At 34.7% G+C, this 25461-nt stretch overlaps 1 protein-coding gene across 2 annotated transcripts in view; it reads right to left on the minus strand.

The window, feature by feature from the left end:
* The window catches only part of ASCC3 (activating signal cointegrator 1 complex subunit 3), a 257776-nt gene that overhangs the window by 142856 nt on the left and 89459 nt on the right, over positions 1-25461 (minus strand). For both annotated transcript variants that reach the window (XM_042016301.1, XM_042016302.1), the window contains exons 11-13: positions 17571-17735; positions 6035-6211; positions 2841-2912 (exon numbers count right to left, since the gene is read on the minus strand). In XM_042016301.1, coding sequence (XP_041872235.1) covers positions 2841-2912; positions 6035-6211; positions 17571-17735 — 414 coding nt within the window. The remainder of the gene's footprint in view (positions 1-2840; positions 2913-6034; positions 6212-17570; positions 17736-25461) is intronic.

Here is a 25461-nt window from a genome sequence, read left to right on the forward strand (position 1 = left end):
CTGTAGTCAAACCTCACACTGCAACCCACAATACGACAGTGACACATCAGTATGAATTCCACAAGAGTAAACTATTTAGTTCTGGTATGGTAGAATTCTCTGAGAATGAGTTAACAGAACAGTAGACAAACAATGTTGAATTTAATTCATTACGACATTCCAAAGACTCTGGTCAAGAATCTTAAAAGAGACAACATTGTGAAAGCTTGATGGCCACAGGAAGATCTACATTAACTCAAGCAACTTTAGAAGAGGGAAAGTGTTTTTCTCTGGTTCTGGTATTTCTTTCTTGCACTTCATGTAAAACAGAACAGAGAGGTTTTTGGCTCTCTGGAGCACTGCTAATGAAATCTGTGTCTGTCACACATCACTGCCTGAATAGATATAAAATCTCAACCATGTCCCGAAAGTCATACAGATACACAACAGCTATGGAAATTTTTTCTTAAGTATTTGGGGGCAAGAGATGAATACATCTTTTTAAGAAATATATTTAGAAGCAACCACAGCTTTGTAAAAAAGCTTACGAAATTTGCACATACATAATGTTAATAAATACAAGTTTTATGGATAACACAAGCTAAGAAAGGTAACAGAGCATGATGATAACAGCCTATGGTGAACATGGACATGAGGTAATGGGTTTTTTGGAAACTTAGAAAATCAAAGGGCATTCTCAAAATTGTGCAAAGACACTGAAGAAAACCTTTCTAGTGTAACATTCATCATATTAGCTTATAATATTCATCTTCCACTATGGAGCAGGCACCTCAATGTAGATATATCTACATGAGATTTTTTTTTTCCCACTTTTTAAACATCTGCAGTTACTCTAAGGATTAGACAGATCATTTGTCATAGCACACTCATTAAAAGGAAAATTCTAACTTTTCATGTGGTACAGTACTACATACTATAATTAGACAATGAGCTGATGTGTTTGATTCTGCATTGTCAAAGCCTGTATAATGCTACTTGTATATCATTCATTTCAGGCTATGATATTTTGTTTAATAAATATCAAGACAATATAAATTAAATACTCTGAAGAAAAGTCCAGTGTAACTGGTTGCTAATTAGATGTTCTAAACAAGAGTTCTGCAACATAGCAGAATGAACATTTTCAAACAAAGAAAATTTACAATCATTTGAATCAAATTAACCAGAAGTATTCTGAAATCAAATCAACTTTTATATAGCAAGGGAAACCATACTTCTGCTTTGTCCAAAATATACTTATATGGCTGTTGGTTTGAAATACAATTTTCAGAAACTGAGATCAGCAAGTGTTCTCTGCTGAAACTGTAACATCAAGTAGACTACGGTTCTTCTCTTGACCTTACAACTGTAGCTCATGCCTTAAAACAAAATACTCATGTATTCAGCTGCTAGCACAGGAACTAAAACTATTCTCAAGAAAAGCTACAAAAACATCTCCTAGAACTGAACAACTTACTGTACTTGAATTTTTCAAATAATATCATATATGTTTGCAGTCAGTTCTTCCCTCAGTGCGATGAAAAGAGAGGGGAAGAAAGGTGCAGTAAATATGCCACAACAGCATACAGACTCCCTGCTGAGAATCCAAGATACATTACTTAGACACTACTGATTTAAAGACTCTGCCACTTCCACTTCAGCAAGTGAAAATACACAAAATCAAAACAAGACACGAAAGATAAGAAACTAAACATACTTCAGTGTTAGGAATTTGGTAATGTATGTGCATAATTGACAATGAAGAGAAAACAAACTAAAGCTCCCTTGGTACTGCTAAAAAAAATTTCATTAACAGTCTTCACTCAGGAAAATAACAGTATTTGCTTAAGTAATCTTCATGAAAGTTTTCTGAATGTAACAACAGTAACTGATATCAACAAGAGAAGTGGAAGAATGGAGCTAAAGCAAGGTGGTGGGGGGCAGGAGAACTAAGAAGCTGTTGCTGAAGTATGTTTTCCTTTCCCAAGTCATAAACCAACTGTTCATTTTTCAAAAATCACAATGAATTTTTTTGTGGAAAGGGAAAAATGTGCAATTCTTAGTGTGACTGTATGGGACAGTTTCCCTCATTTATATAAAGATTATTTACCGAAAAGCCTCTTCAAGCATCATAGAGCACTAGCATTTGTTCCTGCTCTGAAGAGGTGCCACACCTGCTTTATGTGCAAAGCTCTAACAAAAATGAGACATTGTGTGGGAGTGATTCAGGACCACAATCATAACAGAACGAGAAACTATTCAGGCAAAGGAGTTAGGCCCATATTCTTAGAGGAGGGGAATGTCAGACTTGAAAATTCACTGCAGAAACCTCTATTGTAAAGCAAAATGAACAATTATTTCCTTTAAAAGAAAACAAAACACAAACCCCAGGATATTTCAAATGACTTATGCTGAGTTCCTTACACACCATGTCTTGAACACTCATAATTGTCATCCGTCATTTCCAACACAAAAGACTAGAATTTGAAAGACATAGGAAAGGCTAAGAATAATAATTAGGTGATTGATTTTTGATTTTTTTAATCTTTAAGTGTACCTGTTGTAAGGTCTCTAAAGTACTGACCTACTTTGCTTTGCAATTTTTAAAAAAGTGACATAAATACACATTAATAACTTTATGGATATATAAAGTACCAGGAATTCTGGCCTCTGTTAGAAGGTAACACTATTTAGTCAGTTTAGATTTTCTTGCATGCTATTTCTATGAAGTGTTTGTAGGGTTAGAGGCTACCTCTGAAGTGACAGATCATAAAAAAAAAATTCTTAATATATCACTATGATGATCAAAATGAAATTCTTTATATATGTTCTGAATGGAAACTAAACTAAAAAATAAATACCTGGTGTCCAGCCATTATTTGCTTCAGCACACTTTCATAACATACTTCATCCATATGATTCAGCTGCTGCACCTGAAAAACAGTCCATATTAAAATAATCTGTCTTTATGGATTATCTACTACGTATCAAGCAATTTAGAGTGATCCATGAAAGACAAATTTGATTATGCAATTAAATTTACAATATATCAATTCCCATTCCTAACAACAGCATTTTGCTATTAAATTAAGAAATAAAACATGAAAATACATAGATAAAATGTGAGTAAGGGCAGTTAATAGAAAATTTGTTATGTGACTTTGCTGGTGTTTTTTAATGACCAAAGAGAAGTAACCCGGTTCTTTAATTTATCTGTTTCATTTTGAGGAACCTTACTTCTACAAGATATTGAGGAGAAAACCATTTAATATATCTTATCTAGAATTAAGGCCTTCTATTTGCTATATAAAAATAGTTTTTACATGGCATAAATATATATTTTTTTATCTCCAGGAAATTACTGATAGTGTTTTTGCCATAGAGAACAGATACTTCTTCATAGTTGGGTTATGCACAGAGAACATTGTGAGTAGCATGTAAAGAGTTTCCAATTATAGATAAATAAAATGTTTAAGAAAGATTCCAGTCAAAATATAGAGTATTCTTTAACCCACTCTTATTTTTTTCTGTGTCTTTAATGTATTCCAATATAAATAGCATGTATTTACTTGAATGCACCTCAGTATTAAGGTTGTGACAAATCGAAATAAATAAAGTCCAAAATCATAGCAATCATTCCATTCTTCATTTGTGCATTCATGTCTTATAACCAAATTGTTTTGGCACAAAGAGACATTCTACAAAAGCAAAGCATGTACAACTTTCAAAATGGAAATTTAATACTTGGATTTACCTAGAATAGATGAAAGTTGAAAAACACAGCTTTAAAACAGCTTTAGAGAAAAAAGAGAACATTCGTATCTGAAACTGTACAAGTATAGTAATAAAAAGATGAGAAAATATGAGCATGTGTGCTAAAGACAAGCACCCAGTCTAATCATTCTTAAAATGAGAAGTTAGCATTTTACCAAATATGTTTTTTCAAATAATAGCAAGTGAAAATCATTAAGGAGAAACATACAAGAGCCGTGCATAAAGACACATGGACAGTATGTATACAAACTTAATTTCACATATTCTTTGTGTTTATGCCTAAAGAGAAAAACAAACACGCATAAAGAAAAAAGACTGATATTAAAGAAAAATACCTGACATTAACAGACCTTGACTGAAGAAGCCAAACCTTAGTCTTGGTGCCATATGCTCCAAGAATTTCAACATACAGAGTTTTGAGAGCTTTCCTGGATAACTTCTATGCATAATAAATACATCATGCTGTCCCTGCCTTTGAAAGCTTCCCTACAGTTTGCACGTGACTCTGTAAATTGCTAATCAGCTCCAAATTTTCGGCAAGTTTTTTTTGGATGCAGGATTTTAGAAAACTGTGGCAAAGCATCTACCTAAAGTAACTAACAACCTTCTATCTCCTTGCAACTCATTAGTGTGTATATAGACACAGCACTGACTGCACTTGCTGATGGTCTGCAATAACTGATTTTGATCCTGTGCCTTCTTACATTGCCTTCCTCCTCTCATAAAGACCACAAGGATGTTGATAATGGCAATAATTAGGCAGCTTTAGTATTAGTATTATCCTGAACGGAATCCTTTTTCAAAGAGGCTTAATACTTTTATTTTTTGCTTGCTGTAAAGTGTGTTATCTTGATTGTAAAATACATTCTGCTGTGTGAAATTGTAATGACAATCTTCTGAAAAACAAAAGAACTCCTGGCTGTGGTATTACCAAAACAGTCTGCCAGGTATTTCAGAATAACAATTACTTCCTCATATTTCTTCATCTCCTTATGCTTCTTTAAAAAATTACTGTTTTTTTAATAATTTCATATTTTACAAGATTTATATATATCTTTGATTTTTTAAATCCCAAATGCATTCTAAAGTGACTATGGATAAAGGGAGCATTTTCTCTTTTCTTACTATATAGTGGAAATAAACTAAATATTAAAATCAAGTAGCAGTGACAGATTAATTAAAAGTAACAGCAAGTAAGAGTAAAGGTATTAAAAGCAATTAATGAAGGTTAAAATATGCAAATCACGGTAAGCACCATATGGTAAACTATTCTTGTCCGTACAGATTTGAAACATCTCCCTACAGTTGTAAAATAAGTTCCTCTCCCGCACTGCAGATGAAATGACTACTTCAATAACCTAGTAAGAAAGGCAATGTCCATTTCTACAAAAACTAAAATATGTGCTATGATTGAAAAAACTACAAAATTGACTTTTGATTGAAAATGTCTTGATTTCTATTAATTTACACCACAGGTGAACAATATTTTTCCAAAAGTTAAACTGCATAAATTTTAATTAGAAGTTAACGAGATGCAAGGGAAATCTATGGGAAGTGTTTGTATAAAGTCCTGTATTTAAAGAACTATAATTTACATGTCAAGTGTCACTGCACTAGAGATTTTTGTTAAGAATATTATACATGACCATCGTCTTAATGCTTCCCAAAACGACCAATAAATCAGTAAAGAAGCTTATTTAGGGATACTTTAAATACAGTACATGTACATATGATAATTAATGGCTTAGCATGCTAAGGTTTCATCAGTAACTTTAATAGTAATGTGCGTCATGTATATATATATATGTGTGTGTATATATATATATATGTATATATATATATATATATATTTCTCCAGATTAAAAAAATTAGTATTTTTCTTATAACATTCCTCAGGCATCCTTACAGCCAAACAAGATGCACCACATGGAAATCTGAAATGAGAGAGGCAGAATACTCAGCTGCTAAAGTGATTCTACCGTTGAGGGTGATGATTTCTTCTTCACCAAGCAAAATTTAGTAGTGAAGCAGAGGCAATGCAAAGCTAAATATGATTGTATCCAACTCCAACAACGCCTACTTACAGGTTTGGTAAACTGAGGAAAGAAGATTCTTAAAGCACCTTTCAATTATGTATATCTTTATAGAAAAGAAAATATGCTGCAAAAAACACCTGTAGCATAATAAACCGGTACCCCATACACATACATATATGAAGCATGATCAAAACAAACAGCAACCACAAACAGCAACCCTTTCTTTGGCATTCATGATTCTTCACCTTATTGGTTGTCTTGATTCCTATAAAGGTTTGTCCCAGAGGTACGGGTCGGAAACGGCCATCAAAATAGAATAATCCAATGTAGGGATTGACGTGCAGAAATGTAGCAACATCAAGGTAATTGGGTAATGTAGCTGAAAGGCCCAAAATCCTAATCATGCTTTGTGTAGATTCAACCTATTAAAAAAGCAGAAAAACTGTAAATTTTCCAAGTGTTGTAAGCCAAAGAATCGAGAACAGAGTTTTAAAACATCCCTTGCAAAACATTAATGTCAAACAAACAGTTAGTACTTTCCATAAAAGGTGAACAATAGATGTGAGTTAGTGATTATCCTGTATTGAAGAAACCAGTGCATTCTGCAATTCCATCAAACCTTGCTTATTCATCTTTCTATTTTATTGTACTTTTGCCCTCCAAAAGGTTAGCTAGTCATTAACTGACATGGAGGAACAATAGCAGAAAACTGGCTTTGTTAAGAAGGGATAGGCCAATTTATAGGCAAAACTGTGACACGATTTGGTGTCTTCTTCCTCAGTCAAAATCAGACCACTATTCTGGAAAGAAAAAAGAATCTAATTTGTGTCATTCCTCCATCCTGGGTTTTTGCTTCCACTACACTCTTAGACAACGTGTTCTAGTTCTCTGTAAGTGGCATTTCCTTCTTATTTCTTCTTCTTTTTTCTAAATCTTTAATTCCTCAAATGTTTGGTTTACATGCCTTCTCACTGAATAAGGGACAGAAATGGTGATTTACAACTAAATGTTCTGTTCCACACAAAAGCCTGCATATTATATGTATTTTCAGGTAATTTTCAAAAAGAATGAAAGCACACAGAAGACCTGAATGAACAAAGTACACAAGAATTTTCCCATTTCATTCTGGAACATTAGGAGTTGCGTAGGCTGGCTCACAACTAGCATAACTACTTAAAACCAGAGTTCACAGTAATTTTATTACAAAGGCTTTTTAGACACTGTAACTGAAGCCATATATGAGGTTCTCAACCAGTCTCAAATGGGTCAGTGTCTCAAGATGAGTAAGGCTGGTAAATTCTACCTGGCTAAATCCTATTCAAAAAATATGAGGTTTTACTTCGAATACAGATTTTGATTTACTCAGGTGTTTTGAATTCAAGTGAAAGGAATGCAATTAAAACAGTTAAATTAAAAGTTTTCAAAATAGATGATTAAAAAGTGAATGGAGAGGATTCTCAAGGAAGACAACACCACACCATAATCCAGATCTGAAGAATAGGAGGCACACCAAAATATGAAACTAAATCTCAAAAGGAACCAAACACCACAGACAAGCAGACAAAGTAAACCACTACGTTGCCTGGTAATGGACATTTCAGTGGCAAAAATTTGGACACTAAAACTGTGTCTGCAAACAACTAAATGACACAGAAAACCTGCAGACCTACCCTTCTGCACTTGCACAAGAGCAGTTTTCCAAAGGAAAGCCCCATGTACAACAAAATCTGATATGTAAATGCAAACTGGGACAAATTAGAGATTTCACTTTCTGAAATCTACAGGAAACAAAAGCAGTGCTCAAGAGCACAAAAAGCTTTATTACTTCTTACACATCTTTTTGTGGCTGGATTATGTGATGACCTAAGGGCTACAGTCATCATCAACCACACGTTTTGAGGTGTTTGAGGTTTGGGAATTTTTTCAGAGGTGGGGGAGGTGCACAGAGTGGGTTGTTTTCTCTTTTTTCTATTTGGGTTTTTTTGGTTTTGGCTTGGTCCCCTGGAGTTGCACATCCTTCTGCACAGACCTTAGTGTCAGCACGGCTGTTTCTCACCTTTTTTCCCTCACAACTGCTGCACAGTGTTTTTACTCTTTCTTAAACTTGCTTTACCAGAGGTGCCACCACCTTGTCCGTGGGGCTCAGTCATGCCCTATGCTGGACTGGTCAGAGCCTGCTGTAAGTGGCCATGTCTGGCGTGGGGCAGCCACAGACATCCCTCACCAAGGCCACATTGCACCCCCACAGCCAGCACCTGGGCATCTGTGCTGCAAAAGTTTTATCTTACTTAGTATACACTTCTTTATTTTCAAGCTTGAATCCCTGAGCACAATTACCACTTGCTGATATACGTGTCTCATAGTTTGTTTGCAATTGCTTGATAATAAGTACAGCAATCTTAAAGCGTACCTGAGCTCCCATCTGGAAAACATTACTCGATTTTGCTAAATTCAGTAACAATTTTTTTTCAAATCTCCTAAGAGCCTGAAAGCACTAGTTTGAAAGTATGCTTGGTTTCAGCTGAAGGCAAGAAAGCATTTCAAATATTCAAACAATTAACAACAACTCTGCTTAATAACCACGGACATATGTATTTTTACAGCACCTAAGTGTAAGGTGTTTTTTCAAAGATTTCGTTTAAAATAAAAACAGTGGCTAGAGAATAGTTACAGTTTACTGAGAGTTGCCATTTTTGAAAGCTTAGTAAAACAAAGAAGCCACTTAAAGTCACTGACCTGGCAGTTGACCCTGGAGCTAAGGAACTTACTGAAAACCTTGAATTAACACTCCACATGACAACTGCAGCAGAGACCTAACGCAAGCAAGTAATTAAGATTACTAATATATATGTATAGCACATTTTTTAAACCCCTTCCACTAGACCAGGTTGTTCAGGGCTCCAGCACTTCAAGGGATATGGCATCCACAACTCTGGGCAACCTATTCCAGGGCCTCACCAGCCTCACAGTCAATAATGTCTTCCTAATATCCAAACTAAACCTACTCTCAGTTAAAGCCATTCCCCCTTGTCATATCACTACATGCCCTGTAAAAAGCCTCTCTTCAGCTTTCTTTTAAGTGCCCATCAGGTACTGAAAGGTAGTAAGATGACCCAGATGCCTTCATTTCTCCAGGCTGTACACTCTCACTTCTCTAAGCCTTTCCCCAAAGGGAAAGTACTCCATCCCTCTAATCATCTTATTAAGACACTAAATAATTCCATCAATTTCTGTAAGTTCTTTTGAGGCCATCCAAACAAAAAAAGTGTCTATTTTTTTACCACCTACTTTTATATTTGTTTACCAAAAATATAAATAATTTATATACATATATAAAATAATCAAGATGTAAAAACAGGTACACTTACACTAAAATAAATCCTTCCCATTATTTTATGTTCAGATCAAATTCAAACTGTAAACTAAATACCCATGTGTTTAGTTTATGCATATCATCACATGCTTATAGAGAATGAGGAGTTTTTATTCTTTTAATTTTACATGGCATTATAAAAACAGCAGTGACTAAAACTGTGCTAAACTAAAAAAACCCAAGACTACCTGAATAGGCAACCATACCATATGATTTATTTTTCGCATTTTCTCTGTGATTATAATTCAGTTTCAATTTATTTTATATTTAGATTATAATTCTATGTATCTATTATTCATCTATAGAAACTCGATTTTCCATAATGGTTTTTAGAAATCTAACACATTTTTGTAACAGAGTTCTCTGCATACATTTTTCAGCTACTTCTCTGACTTTGCCTTGAAGAGCAAGCACTAACATCTTTTGCTCTCAGGTGCTTCTAAAGAACAGTAAGCCTTGAAAGCGTGCATATGCCTTTTGTAAAGTCAGACCATCCAAAAATTAGTATTTTTCAAGTACTGAGTCACTTATAATTTGATCCTAGAAGTCCCAACTAGCAATTATGCTTTCATATACAAGACACCAAGAGCCCACAGTCTTTTCCTGAAATGGCAGTAGAAATTACTGATAAGACATTTAGGATGACAAAGTTTTCTGTTTACATTGCATATTGGTGGCTGGTGGTAGGCAGCTAAGTGCCTTTTCTTCACTACTGAAACACAACCTCTAACATTTCGTTCTTTAAATGTGTTTAATTATCCCAATAAAATAATTAGCAGCATTTGAAACTTACAAGGCTTTCCTTGACAACCTGAACTGACACATCATTTGCACATCAGGTTCTTTAAAAGCCTTACTATGTTTTATTGATTTGATGTTACATTGGAAGTAAGAAATAAAATTGCCATTGCTATATTTAACTGACATATATAATTAGTATATCTAATTCAGAAACATTCATGATGGCATGCAGAGAATTGACAGCATGTCCACCAGACACATTCACAGAACACAATTACCACACCATGAAATTCCATGTATGCAGAAAAAATAATCAGAAGACAGCTATCCAGTATTGATTTCCACACAAGCATCATCTGCATTTACGCTGCAAATCATAAAGGATCAGGTATGGGAAGTGCCTCTCTGGATTGTAAATTGATCACAGCAGGATCATTTTCTTCCTAATAGGTTTTAAGATTTGCATATCATCTCGTTACATTACAGACGCCACTTGAGAGCATACAGTGTGTGCATAGAGATACTCTTTTATCTGACTTCTAAAGTTCTTCCTGAACTTTGTGATCTTGGCAGCCTTCCCATTTCCATGTATTAAAATATCACATTCACAGAATGAATTACAATCAAGCTGGAAAGCATATCTCTGATTGTTCAACTTGAGCACAGAATTAAGTGAAGCAGACAAGTTTACACATTTTAATCTTTGAAGAATTGTCTGCTGGTTATAAATTAATCTGATATTCAGATGACCCAGGATCACTTCAACACACCCTCTGCAGTAAGTCCTTATGCCCTTCAGATGTACACTAAAGACAAGATACTCAGAAAATTAAACACAAGCATTTCTTAGTTTTTAGTGCAGATGTGCAAGAAGAAGAATTCTTAATGTAGGTTCCTGAGTCCCCTATACCGTGGTAGTAAGAATGAAGTACTGCATATTGGGATTCACACTAGTTATTAGTTGGATACTATCCTACCCACAGAATGGCTCTATGTCTCACTGTCTCACAGGATCTGTGCTATTTATCCAAATCAAAGGAGAAACAGAAATGGAAAAAGAATTGAGTAGGGCTCAGAGCACTAAACAAACAAACAAAAGAATTAAATGTATTTCAAAATTACTAAGCGGGAAGTTTGTTAGAATGTTTCATCAGTGTTTATTTGTTTATTGCTATATTATTTACTAGTAATGAAAGAGCTAAGTTGCCAACTTCACCACATAGGTGAAGTGGTCTAGCTTTTGGAACAAAAATGAAAAAACAGTGAAATTGCAAAACCAAAGTACATAGTAAAAATGCAATTACTAATACAGTTTTGAAGATTCTATATAGGACGTTATCTACAACTCATTCTGCACAGAATGCATTTGTTACTAGGCAACCATTTAGTTAAGTAATTTTATTAGTTTTACTCTGCATCCAATGAACCCTGAAAATACTGTGATCTCAGTCCTCCATTTAGAATATATTTAAAAATCTAGAGGTACTGGAAAAATGTAACCATGCAGAAAGCACTATTAGAAGCCATATTATTCTCCCCCAGCTAAATCTTAGGTATGCATTACTTTGTCTTAAGAAATGACATTTTGCATATATCTATTAAGAGATTTCTATGCCTGGCACAGTGTCAGTTTTTCCTGACTGACAGAATGCCTTTTCATGTTATGCTTACTGTTTTGTTCCCAATCTAAGAAATAAAAATACCTCTGAACCCTTCCACAAATTAGTTTCACTGCTTTACGATAATATGAAAGACCACAAAATGTATGACAATCACTATTACATTTTAAACTCCACAGGTATATCACTAAACTGGAAAAACAGTCACCTATAATAAAAAAGGAGATGCAGAATGACTTCCTGACATCCCTTCCATGCAAAGTAAGAGAAAAGCTTCTGAAGATTAATTCAAATGTCTGATACATAATATTTTTCCAAACAATGAAGATCAGGTTTTGTTTTAAAAAAGTAATTTTTACACAACTACAAGGTTGTGAAAAAGATGACAAGATAGACTTAGACTCATGTAAGACTCATGAGACATATGGCTGCAAAACATACTGCCTAAAAATAACATTACAGAGTAGCAAGAAAACATGTATTAAATTTATCACAAGCTGACGAACTGACAGATTTTAAAAGAACGTATAATTGAAAAAAAGACATTAAAAAGGGATTCCTCTAATTGCTTTTTAAGCCCAACTCTATTCAGTAATTTTATTGATGATATGCAGTAAAAAACAACTGATGATAAGAACGGCAGGTGATTGGCAGAATTAATATAACTGATGTGTGTGTCAGCCATACAGATATATCTAAGTTGATAGCCCCATTCAAGCTAAATTTCTTTTCATTTAGCTCATTCTATAACAGGCCACAGCTGCAAAATGAGACACTCTTCTCAGGAAACATTCTTATAGCAAACAGTTAATCCTGCAGCAACTATAAAGAGGTTTGTTCGAGGATTTAACAAACAAGTACCTGAATGCAAGCTCCGAAGAAGATGTGTTAGCAAATTAAGTACATGCAATTCTTAAAGGTGTATAGGTATATATATAAAGGTATATATAAAGCATATTTATATTCTCAAAGGGATAGAACTGCATAATTGAATGGAAACGCTCTACCTTTGTATCTGCCAGAACCAAACTAACACAAAAGTTCTATCTATATCCAGTTTTGCTGACATGTTTTACAAATACAATAGTGAATATAGGAAAGTCTAATGAAAAAAAGCCCCACAACACTATTGTTTGAAACAGAAAAATTATTGCAGAAGGCCTCAGTAACCTCGTTCTGTTTATCCTTTAACAAAAGATGTTGAGTAACTTGATTAGTTTGTATAAGGAATATCAAAGAGACAAAATACTAACAGCAGTCACTCAAGGTGAGAACTGAAGAATGAAATGAAATGCCACTGCCATTCTAGTCCCAAAAGACCCATATAGGAACTACAGTGGGTTACCATTTGACACAAGATCTAAGCAGCTGGTTTTATGTCATTAGCTATCAGTCTTGACTTTTTTTTTTAAACAATTATCAAATCAAGAATGGGATTCCAAGCACATAAAAATTCATAATTTGATAACAATTAGACATTTGGCTTTGGGTGAGAAATATCTGAACTTGTTTTCCTGTGATCCCTAGTAAGAGGTAGAAGACGGAACCAAAGGGATGGAGTAATAATATGTAGAAGAGATATTGGCACTACAGATACTGAAAATGCAAAGGAAGAGCAAAGAAAACTACATTACAACTGAAAGGAAAAGCTCCTTAAATAAGGTGGCATGAGGAGAGAAAGCTCAGAAAGGAAACATGAGAACTTCTGGGGGAAGAAGAACTCCAACATCTCGTGGTCACTGCAGTCAAAGCTGCCTTTGATCTGCACTTCCCCAACAAGCCCCTCCTTTCTTAATAAGTAAAAGGTACAGAACAGCACCTATCCTTGTTGGGTCCTCTATTGCCTGAAGGAGGCATTTCTCATTACTGTATTCCAGGAATATCCTGGATTCCTCATACTGCTGTGTTATCCCACCCAGAGTAATAGTATCTTTGCTGATCTAATACAAAAACATAAAGCAACCGAAACTTAAATTCGAAGAATGAGACAGTGCTGAGAACAATATTTGTGTGTTTAAGATGAGAGCTGTGGTATCCCAAAATCTGAGAAAGGTTTTAATATGGATTTTCTTTTTTTTAATTTACCATTCACATACTTCAGAGCAGGTATCAAAACTCGTGTATCTCTTAAGTATAGTATTCAGTATGCTTTTTTGTGAAAAAATACCCATAAGCAGCAAGGCAGTCATCAAAATCTCTGAATAATTATAACAAAATATTTCAGTGGCCTGTAAAAACTGTCAATTTTTTTTTCTTTCAAGCTAATAACCTTAGTATATTACAGTAGTGTGAAAAGTTTGATTAAAAAGTTTAAGCATTTCAGTTTTACATCTGCATTATGCTCTGGACTAAAACTTTAAACATCAAAGCTATAAATTGGATTCAAGTAAGTTGTTTGATGTTATACCTATAGTATATAATAGAGCTCAGAGCAATTTTCCCACCAAAATGTTTAGCAAAGTCAATTTAAATCACTTGCAAAAACATTCTCTAAAATTTGAAAAGTGCAAACATGCACAAATATGTTCTTCATTCCGCTATGAGTAAAACTGTCAGCAATTCCAATATATATGCTCCTTCCAGGTTTAAATAAAACCTAATTCTAAAAAATGCCATAAGTTAAAATGAGCATGTTAAAGTCTTACAGTAAGTGGTGTGACTCAGTGTTCATCTGGGGGAAAGTACATCAATCATTCAAGTATTTTGAGGTACAAATTAGGACACACTTGCTAATGCATCAGGATATTCCTGCTTTAAGAATGCATTTGGATAGCTGTATTTTTACCTCGTATCAATACAGATCTCAAAACATTCTTTTTGGGCACTGCTGTTGGCCCAAGTAGCAAGTTGAATATTAATTCTTAAAAAGAAAAAAAACCCTGAACCACTGTCTTTTTTTTTCTATTATACACCATCTAAACAAGACGCCCCACATACCTCCAACAAAACAAGAGAGATGCTTTTTCTCTAAGACAGGATAACAAACCCTGCAAAAGGTAAAAGGCACTATTCTATACATCCTGACCTGTACAGGAATCATGACATTGTCTCCTATACAAGCTAGGGAAGTGTGATCCAGATGAAACTACAGGTACATGCTATTATTAGAGTTGCTATTAGTGACTTATGGAAAAGGCTGAAGTAGTATTCAAAGGAATTTATCACAGTTCTGTTCTAGAAGTGATACAAGAAATGACGGTTCCAGGTCAGGTCAAAAATTATACTACATGAATGTACGGTCTCCTGCAGGAGCCAAAATGGACAGTACAAAAAGTGGGAAAATGTCAATGATATTTACCAGAACAGATCTCAGTTAGTACAGCCTCCAGTCTGATCTAGTGACTTTTACTCTGCAATGGATTTTTCTTTGAATTATTTGTCCCTCTACTACAAATTAGGAAAACATAGTCAATATTTTGGGTGTTTTACACCAGTATACAAATCAGGTAATTGATTTCAGCAATTACTGCAGTGGTGTAATTGACATAAGGATATTTCAGATTAATATTGCCCTTGGGTTTGGGTTTTTTTTTTATTTTTCAAGAACTGAACAATTATTTGTACTTCCTGTGTGCATGAATGCTAAACAAACATGATATTTCTATAGATATAAATGAAAAGTAAGTTCTATACTACTTTCAGAAAGGCTGGAGAGGCGATTCAAATCACTGAATACAGAAGGACATTCTCCAGGGATGCGCTGAATATTCTGGCTTTTTATACTATTCCAGGGACATTTATGAATTTGTATCAAAATATATAAAACAGCATTATGAGCAGGAAACAAAACCAAAGAAATGCAACAACATATTTTTTTCCTCACAAAGTAATATTAAAACATTAGATGTCATTTTTTTTACACTTTGAACATCTATAACAGTATTTTCACTAAATTCCAGAGAAACTCTCCTGAAATCAGAAACATTATGTTATCCTTTTTTATTGACTGCATAGAAGTTCCAGTAACTTCATAGTTGTGGATGTACACTGCAAACTTCATAGAACTATACCTGCAAGCTCAAATGCTGAAGTATAACATTTCAGTGTAATTTTAAAAAGTAATCCTTTTATTATTTGTTTTCATATTAAAAAAGTAAAACAACTGTACAAAACATCTCCTGTTTCTTTGTCCCCAGGCTCTCTGGGAGGCTTGCAATTTGAAATATTTTTGTCAGCAATTGTTTTCTGCAGCACAATTCTAAAAAATTCTACAAGTAATTTTGCCCTCTTTTTAACTGTGGGGTTTTTTTAGTGTACTTTTATACTGTAAATTTTCCCTCTCCTAAGCTACCTGCTTGTAAAGATACATAGGGGTCTCCATTACTGTCTTTCTTATCAAATTAGAATAAATAAGGTGGTGAAATGGTCAATTTCAAGATTTGTGTATTGCTGTATTTCCCAACTATTACACTTAAGGAAGGGTTACAACTGGGTAGCTTCAGCTCCAGATGAATTAAATTACAGCTTGGTAGGTAAAACAAACCTTGAAATCCTAGGAGATTAAAACACCCTTTTTTAAGAGAGCTATTTTTTAAATGAGTGCTGAAGCAAGATACTGTTATATTACAATAAATACACTAAGGATAGGATTCAGTACCCAAGATATAATTACCTCAGATTTTATATTCCTTAAGTTACCTGCACAGGCTTGACAGACACAAAAGGGAAGGATCTATGGGAGATTTGTGTCCAAACAAAGCAGAAACAGAATGCCAAGCTGAGTAACATAGGACAGATAAAATGGCTCTTAACATCTATTTTGTACTTTCGATAGCTGAAGCCTATCTTACGAGTCTCATAAAATTTCACAGTAAGAAATGAATAAGGTTTGCAATCTGACATGAAGAAAATTATTATCATGGTCACTGCTAAAAGCTGAGATGCTTTACTATAAAGACACCTAAGGAAAACAAGGTTATCAAAATCATTTAAGAAAGAAAATACAACATCAAACAGCTAAAGTTTAGTGCCTTTGAGGTAGTCTAAACTTAGCTTCTTCTGAAGAATTATTACTTATATTGTTCCTTATACAGGAACTTTACACTTTCTGTACTGGATTAGAGCAGACATCCATTTCATTCTGTTCTTAGCAGAGTTGGAATCAAATGATTCAAAAAGCCTTAACAAGGTTAGTGTAGCCTTACCAAGAGAAAAACACATCTTGAAAGCTAAAAGGCTTTAAACATTTAATATGCTACAAATAGAGCCATAAAAATAACTGTTTCATTTTAATTTGTTACACATTACTTGTATGGATAGAGTTTTGCTCTGCATGACAAAAAAAAAAAAAAAAATTGCACTCTATCCTCCCTCTTCCCATTATTTATTTATCCTAAATCTTTCCTTTTTATTCATCTCCAAATTCCATGTTTTACTTTACTTGTACAAGCACATCTCACCATTGAGACCAATCTTATTTATTGCCTAACTCTGAATCCTTCTTTTGTGCAAGATTCAAGAAAAAAATCCCTTTTCTCCTTTTTTCCATTTCAAATCTTGGTATTTAGAAAATACTACTAAATCATGGGGAAAAACAAAAGGACCATTTATGCTAAACTAAAAATGATGTAGTATTTTTCTGGAAGTGCTGAAAGTTTTACCTAGATTTAAGACACTACTCTTAATTAGAACAAAAAAGAAATTCTCCTAGGAAAACTGCTAATTGAAAATGAGCATTCCTGGCAAGAAAACTATTTCAGTTTTGGTTGTGTTGAAACATTAGCCTGATTATTATTTGCTTGAAAATGTTTAATTTTCCCGTTACTTGTACAGTACTATAAATTAGGCAAATAAATTATAAGTAAAGAAACAGCACTGTAATAAACTATACATCTTAGGAAACTGATAGTTGATACAATACAGAAAGGAAGGTAGAAGACAAAAATTTTTCTGCATTCTTAAACACAACTTTAAAGCAGACAGCTGTAAAATAAATTGTAAACTGCCTAAGCATTTCTATTTAATTGTCTAAGCACGCTACCCTTTACAGTGATATCTATCTATTCTTGGCCAAAACAAAATTATTTTGAAGATTTTTTTCTCTCTTACCTGTCGTAAAGTACGTGCTACTATACTTTCAAGTACTGGTCCTCTGTCTTCATGCAGTAGATGAACTTCATCAAGAATCAAGAGTTTTACCAGCTGAGAGAGGGCTACATCACCAACACTTTTTCTTGTCACTACATCCCATTTCTCTGGAGTAGTCACGAGCATCTAGTAGAGCAGAAAAAAAAAAGGAATATTAAGTATTTACCAATTAAAATGCAGATACAAATTTATAAAAATACAGTAATTTAATATACAGCAGAGTAAATGCAATGTAGAACTTAAAGTTATCTTAAGTTTTACCTACTTTATATATGAGGCAGACAGTTTGCGGCATCTACACATGTTGGATGGCCATTAGTAGGATTCAGTATGGAAAACCAAATGGAAATATCAACTAATAATTTCAAGCTACTGTGCCCCATTTGTATACATTTTCCACATGAAAACATTTAAACAGCTATCCAGAATCAACTACTTATATAATCATTTAATGTTTGTGTTTCACTAAAATGAAATCTGTGATAAAATATTTCTAACCTTCTTCAGAGCACAGTAAATAACTAAGACCCTCCCCTCATAAGCTTGACCTGATAGTTCCCCATTCCCTATGAAATGCTTTCTCCCTAAGGCCTATTTTCAAGTTGTACATTTTGGTATCTTGATCCTTGTGCTGGTAAAACAGATTGAACAACTTCCACCTGTCCTGGATAAGGTAACTTCCAAACTTCATTGTTTCACGTCGATATATCAGGCCATTTCTCCAGCCTGCCAGTGTCCCTCTGTATGACAGCACAGTCCTCTGTGTACCAGTCACTCCTCACTGTCTACCCAGTCAACCCACACGTCAGAAGCTTCTTTATGAGGATCTTACAGAAAACACTATCAAAGGCTTTACTGAAATCTAGGCAGACAATATCCACTGCTTTTCCCACATCTATCCGGCCAATCATTTCCTGATAGAAATTTATCAAGCTGGCCAAGCATGATTTCCCCTTGGTGAACCCAAGCTCACCACTCACAATTTTCTTGTCTTTCATGTGTCTGGAAACTGTTTTTAGGATTAGCTGTTCCATCACTTTCCCATATGAGGCTGACCAGCCAGGCATTCCATGGGTCCTACTTCTTGCCCTTGTTGCAAACAGGAGTGACATTTGCCTTTGTCCAGTCTTTGGTCACTTCTCCCAGTTATGATGGCTGATCAAAGATTATCAAGAGTGACACTGCAATGACAGGAGGCAGCCTCCTCAGCACTCGTGGATGAAAATCAATCAGACTACAGACATGTGTGTTCCCTGTTCTCTTAAATACTCCCTGACCTGATCCTCTTCCACCAAGGGTACACTTTCCTTGTTCCACACTTTCCCCCAGTTTCTGGAACTTGGAATTCCTGAAGGCCAGTCTTGCCAGTAAAAACTGAGGCAAAGGAGGTATTCATTACCTCAGCCTCTTCTGTGTCCTGTGTAACCAGGCACCCTGTCTCATTCAGCAATGGGCCCAGAGTGTCCTTAGTCTTCCTTTTGTTGCCTATCTTGTTTTCTTTGACACTCCTGAGCAGATTCAATTGTTTGGACTTCAGCTTTCCTAACTTCAATCCTGGATGGTCAGACAGTGTCCCTGTATTCCTCCCAGACTGCATGTCCTTGTTCCCACACTCTGTATGCATGCTTCCTTTTTGTGTACGACCTGGAGCAACTTGTTCATTCATGCAGGCCAAGTTCCTATTCACTGGGATGGACCACTCGTGAACCTGGAAGAATATTAAGCAGCTTTCTTGGTTCCTTGAACTCTCTCTTCCCTCCAGGACCTTATCACATGGGACTTTTCCAAGCAGATCTCTAAGGCAGCCAAAGTCTGCTCTCCTGAAGTCCAGGGCTGTGAGCTTCCTTTCTGATCTGTTCCTCCTCCTCGTCAGGATGCAGAACTCCAACATCTCATTATTGCTATGGTCAAGTCCGTCTTCAATCTTCACACCTCAAACAAGTTCCTCCTTGTTTATGAGGTATAGCAAACCACCTCTCCTCCACGTCCTACCTACAGAGGAAGAAGTTCTCATCAGCGCACTCCAGGACCCTCCTAGATTGCTTGTGCTGATGTTTCTTTCAAAATAGTAGAAAAAAATGTTTCTTACAAAACACATTTATGAATACTTTTTCTTTACTTGGTCTTCTCCACAAGACATATTCTGATAGCATTTATTTATTCTCCTCAGAAAAATATTTTTCCCTGCACTGCCACACAATATTGTTCTAGTCCAATTATTTTACCATCAGAATATACCAGTCTTTATTAATTACCAAGAACTACTCCTGAAGAGATTTTGTGATATAGCAGAAAGAAGATGTTAATTTCCTGCAACATTTAAAGCTTTACACATGAAAGACTCACTGAATCACTATTATCACAGAGAGTGGTGGTATCCGGGGGGTATCTTTATGGTTTGTTTAAATATTACTGGGTACAATTTGTTAGCAAATACAGATTTTTTGAACACTTGTACGAAATAGTAGGTGCAAAAATGTCTGTCCATAATTTATGAACTGAAATGTAACACTGCTACAGATGCAACTGTTCGCACTTTAAAATGAGCCATATCAACCACAAAATATTAGCAGCTGTACTTCCACAGAATATTAATTAGCAAACAGTGAGGAAATATATTTAGCAATGCATATTAAGGCTTTAAGGTGTGAAATACTACAAATGCAAGCTACTTAGCCAATTTGCTAAATCTAAATTGGCAACATTCAGATCACAGCTTTTTTTAATGTCAGTCATGTTATCAGGATATATATTTTAAATTGTATCATTAATTCTTCTGTTTCTGAGTGATGACTAAATATCCATTATAAGGGTCTTTTACTTTGATCTTATTTTAAAATAGCAATGTTCGTAAAGCAATGACCTGATCTGAAAGCTACACTAAATGAGACAGTATATCAAGTAAGAAAAGAGACCTCCAGAGAATGTTTTGCTAGAGAATATGACTGGGTCTTACATTTGTTTTTCAGATAGAAATTACAGTTGGGGAAAAAAATTCTCAGAAAACCCACCCAAACAGAACAGCTTTGCAGTTGCAAATTATAAACTGAATTCAAATACATAAAATGCTATTTAAAAAATATCAGCTAAAAGAAAATGCTGACTATCAGCAAAGGCTAATAAAGATTATTTTTTTCAATTAAAATATGAAACCAAACAGCATTATGAGTCATCTCATTATTAGTTTTAAAAGCAGTAGTGGCATTTCTTTTCATCATTAATTTTCAGAGACAAGATATTTTATCCTTTAAGTTTTAAAATCAAAACTCAGATTCAGCAAAAGGATTCTGTTTTCTATTTGGGGGCAAGAGAAGGACACAGAAACCAAGTATTAAAACATCTTTTTAATATTTTCTTCTTTTACGTGGACTTGAGTTGTCAGCACACTGAGAAGTGTGCTCATTTATACTGCTATTTCACCACTTCATCTCTTTCAGTATTGAAATAGCTAGAAAATAAAGTGTCACATTTGCTTAATAAACTGCAACTCATGCAAGATATTTCAATCTGGTTTTTGTATTAGGATATGGCTGAATAGAAACGGGTTAACTGTCAATATTTTTACTGTCAAGTTAAGTTTCTCTACACTCACACACTTCTCTTTTCCCAATGTTTTTTTGATTATCATTTGTTACTCCACACTGACATTTTCTGTTAAGGAAAATATGGGCTTTTCACAAAGTCTTCTGCCTTAAGTGAGCACTGCCACTCAATTTCACTATTACACCAAAAGAGTTACCTGTTTAAAAAACAATCCAAGTATTTCAGCTCAAAATTACATCATTTAGCTTTGGGGTTATTTAACATATCCCTAGATGGTTTTACATAACATTAAGGTAAGAACTCAAACAAAAAATTTTAATTATTTCACTTTGAAATTTATTTCAAAAGGGACAACACCAGCTGATAACTTCAACATCAATTTACAAAATTTCAAGAGACAGTGAAAATGCATTTTTCTATATTGCATGATTTGCTAATTATTTTTGTCAGGTTCTCTTCAGTTCTCTTTGAAGCCAGATTTCATGGTAAAAGGAAGTTACATTTTCATCACAGTTTCAGAAAATCAACATGTTGAAAATACTAGGGTTTGTTGTTGTTTGGGGGTTTTCTTAATCTGAAAAGGCTTATTGTCTTACTAAAATCAAATTATCTTCTATTAATTTCTACGGGGCCAACATTAATTTCTAGCAGTAGGCACAGCCTTGAAGGTTTAAGTTTTCAATAGCTCACTTTCAATTCTTTGAATTTCTTTGCTACTTTTAAGTTCTCCCAAACACATTTTGCACATGACTAGTATCTGTTTTCTGCTTGAATAATTAGTACACACACTCTGAGCCTAGAAAAACTATGGTAATCCCCTCAAATTTACACTCCCACAGGTCCAAACCACATGTGAAAATATTTCAGAACAAACTACATAAAATACTTAGTTATAACATGCCATACTACAAAATCCACCGCTTTTAAGTTCTTCAAGACCATTTTTGAGAACAGTTTTTCTGTCTTTAGCCACTTCAGCCTTCCTCTTTCACTCATCTGACCTGCTGTCCCTTTCATATACACAACAATAAATGAAAAATCAGACACACACCCTACCTCATCCCCAACTTCCTTACTACTAGAATTGCCATAAAATAATCAGAAAAGACCTGGATCACTCTTCCTATGTGCCAGATATCATCAAACCAGGTATAAAGAACTGGTTGAATCAGATCTTGGCTTAAACATCAACTAGGATGATAGGGAAAAGTTCCCATGCCCTGTGGGTTACACAGATGTACTTGCACAGATTTGTATAACATAAAAAGTAGAAAAGTACCTTGTACTGAGACTGGGTAGTGTTGATATTCTGAATATCAGCACCATTCCAAAAATAAGTCTGCATGGTGCCATACTGAAAACAGAGGAGCAGCAGTACAGGGCCTCTACTTAGCACAAGATGAAAATATGGGTTCCTTTATTATAATCAAAACAGCGAAAACACACAGAATGGTAGACACACATACTTTCAAACATTTGACATATAAGTCTGAATTCATATTATTATACATGCTGAGCATTAGAATGTATCATTCTTTCTAGAAAGAAACCGTAGAATAAACTCAAGATTATAATAAACAAATCCGGAGGCCTTTGCATGAGGAAAATATTGTGGATGTCAAATGATCACAATAATAAAGGTTGTATGTTATGGGAAATTCCCAAAATGAAATTATCTTCCCAAAGCTGGATCAAGATCCAGAAACATGTCATAACCGTATGTCATCTCACACCTGGAGCACAATAGAGATATTTTCATATTTAGCATACCTATATAAAAGCACTACTTCCTCTTTGAAACCATCAGAATTATGATAAATAAACAGCAAATACTCCATTTATGCTATAATTCTCTGTGAAGTTCAGAATACTGCTTCTCAAAGCATGGATTAAATCTACAAGAAATACACATTTCTACTGTAATTTCATTCTTTATTTGCTTTATCCTCTTAACAGCCACTTCTTTTTCATTTTGCATTAACATTTCTTTGTACCTTTCCCACTTTCTATTAAGTAACTCTCAATATAACAGTATCCTTAGGAAAGAAAAAAGAAAACTGAATCTTATTATACACAAAAACCACCCTGATGCCTGCGGCTATGTGAGCATCTGTTCTCTAAAGGCTTCCTCCTGTGCTCCTCCTGCTCAGTGACCAATGACACTGGAGTTACTCACTTTGTTATTAGCACAAAAAAGTCTCGTTGAAGACATGACAGCCAAAACTAAGGGAAGGCAAAGAGACAGAAACAGATAAAATATAACCTGGAATTAACTGAAATATTTATTACACACTGGAAAATGCATGCTAGGTATTTCAGAAATTTGCCTTTTAACAACATAAAACAACGATTAGATAGAACTGGAAAGAATTTTATCATTTGCAGATTAGAAAGAATTCTTTCACTAAAATTAAATGCAATGAAATAAAGCATCATTCGAAACAGGGGAATTCAGCAAACTTCCGAAAAGCAGTGTTTTCTGAAGCGCCTCAATGATGCTGGAGAAGAAACAATTTTAAGGCCCAATTCATTAGTATATACAGTTAAAGAAAAGACATAGCATATCTATGAAATACAAGCCCTAAGGATTTAATAGCTTTGGAAGGCATGGAACCAGCCCTGTTCTATGTTTGCCTGTAGTAAATTTGTCTCCACCACAGTGATTCACCACGAAGGAAGAATGAATAAAGAATTCTGCTGTAGCCACTGCTGCTTTATTTTTACTATTCAAAGATACTTTCTCAAATATCTACTACTGTAGATTTCTACTAGTAGAACTTCCTTGTCTCTATTGCTTTCACCTTGCCACTGGTCTTCTTTACTCTCCTGCGCCTTTACACACATCCACAAATTCCCCTTACCCCATCCTAGAGGAAGCTTTGCTCAGTCACAGCCAGAGCTCCTCATCTTCTGACAGCTTTTTGGCAAGGGGGCATGGGCAACCTACACAATTTACTCAAGTCACGCTGTAACTATTTATCTTGGTGGTTTGTTCTGGCAGGAAACTCACTGCAAGATCTTAACTTCTGCAGAAATGGAGACACAAAACTGCACACAACTAAATACATCCACCCAGAGCAGACTCTCATTGGAATGCAGCATATTCTGCAATTATGTAGACAGAGCTGCTATGCTGGGGCTTCATATGATTTGAAAATATTTTTCTTCTAATAAGTGATACTTTGGAGTTTCTCACAAATTTTAATATTAGATAGCTGATATCACACCCCATGAGGGACACATGACAGGTTTGGCACTCTTTGAGGTAAAACTCCATCAAAACATGTTACAAGAGCTGCAACCTGCAAGTCACTTTCATAATGTTGGTTTTATTCCTCTTTTTATTGCACTCTTACTCTGTGATTTATTCAAGCATTTTAAAAAACCTCATATGAGCTGGAGCTCAGGCAGGGAATGGAATAAACATACACAAAGTAAAACAGAGGGCAGCAATTCAAAACAAGAATCTGAGGTAGGACGTAATAAATAATGAATGCAAGTATTTTGTTCTTCATAGATCAGAAATAACCATCTGATGCTGTGTTTAACACAGTTAAAACAGAATTATGTTTCTAGTAGTGCAGATTCCTTACTATGCACAGATATGCAGATGAGCAGTATGCCCATTTAGGTGAACAGATGATGTTCTAACAAATCCGAACATGTATTTGTGGTCTAAAGTAATGTCAATACAAGATTACATATATATACATATATATATACACATATGTATCCTAGAAACATTTAATAATAAGACTACACTTACAAGAAGTATTATGAAAAAGACTGAGTTTATCATGCTAGAAGAACTTGCAAAAGAGGTGCATTATATTGATGAATATTAGCAGCAATTTGTAAGTCACCAAAGCTAACACCAATTGTCAATCAACAACAGAAATCAACAAGGGATTGTAACAGCTGTCATTCAAAACTTAAAATGTCCAATGACTTTTTAACTGAAGAAACATAACTCTGCTCAGCATGTTTTGTTTTATAATTGAGTCCTAGGAGCGCAAAATTATTTCATTCCTTTACAGAACCCAGATATTCCACCTAATAAAAAGGCAACTGATTGACAAGGTATCAGCACATTGCCTTAGCAGAGCAAGATTCTTACGATACACTTGACACTTTCTGTTGAACTGATTTTTTTCAATATTACTTTATTTGTTGCATACTCAGTTTCATAATTATGACTAACAGATTCAAGTTCGTATGTGAAGATTTACAATTTTATGCTTTCTACGCAATCCTGGATGTCCCAGAGATTAGAAAATTAATTTAGAAGTTCCAGTACTACTTTTAGACC

This window comes from Corvus kubaryi, unplaced genomic scaffold, assembly GCF_017639235.1.
Source record: "Corvus kubaryi isolate FWS band 111438036 unplaced genomic scaffold, C.kubaryi_AGA036_p1.0 split3-73, whole genome shotgun sequence".
In the NCBI taxonomy this organism is placed as follows: Eukaryota; Metazoa; Chordata; class Aves; order Passeriformes; family Corvidae; genus Corvus; species Corvus kubaryi.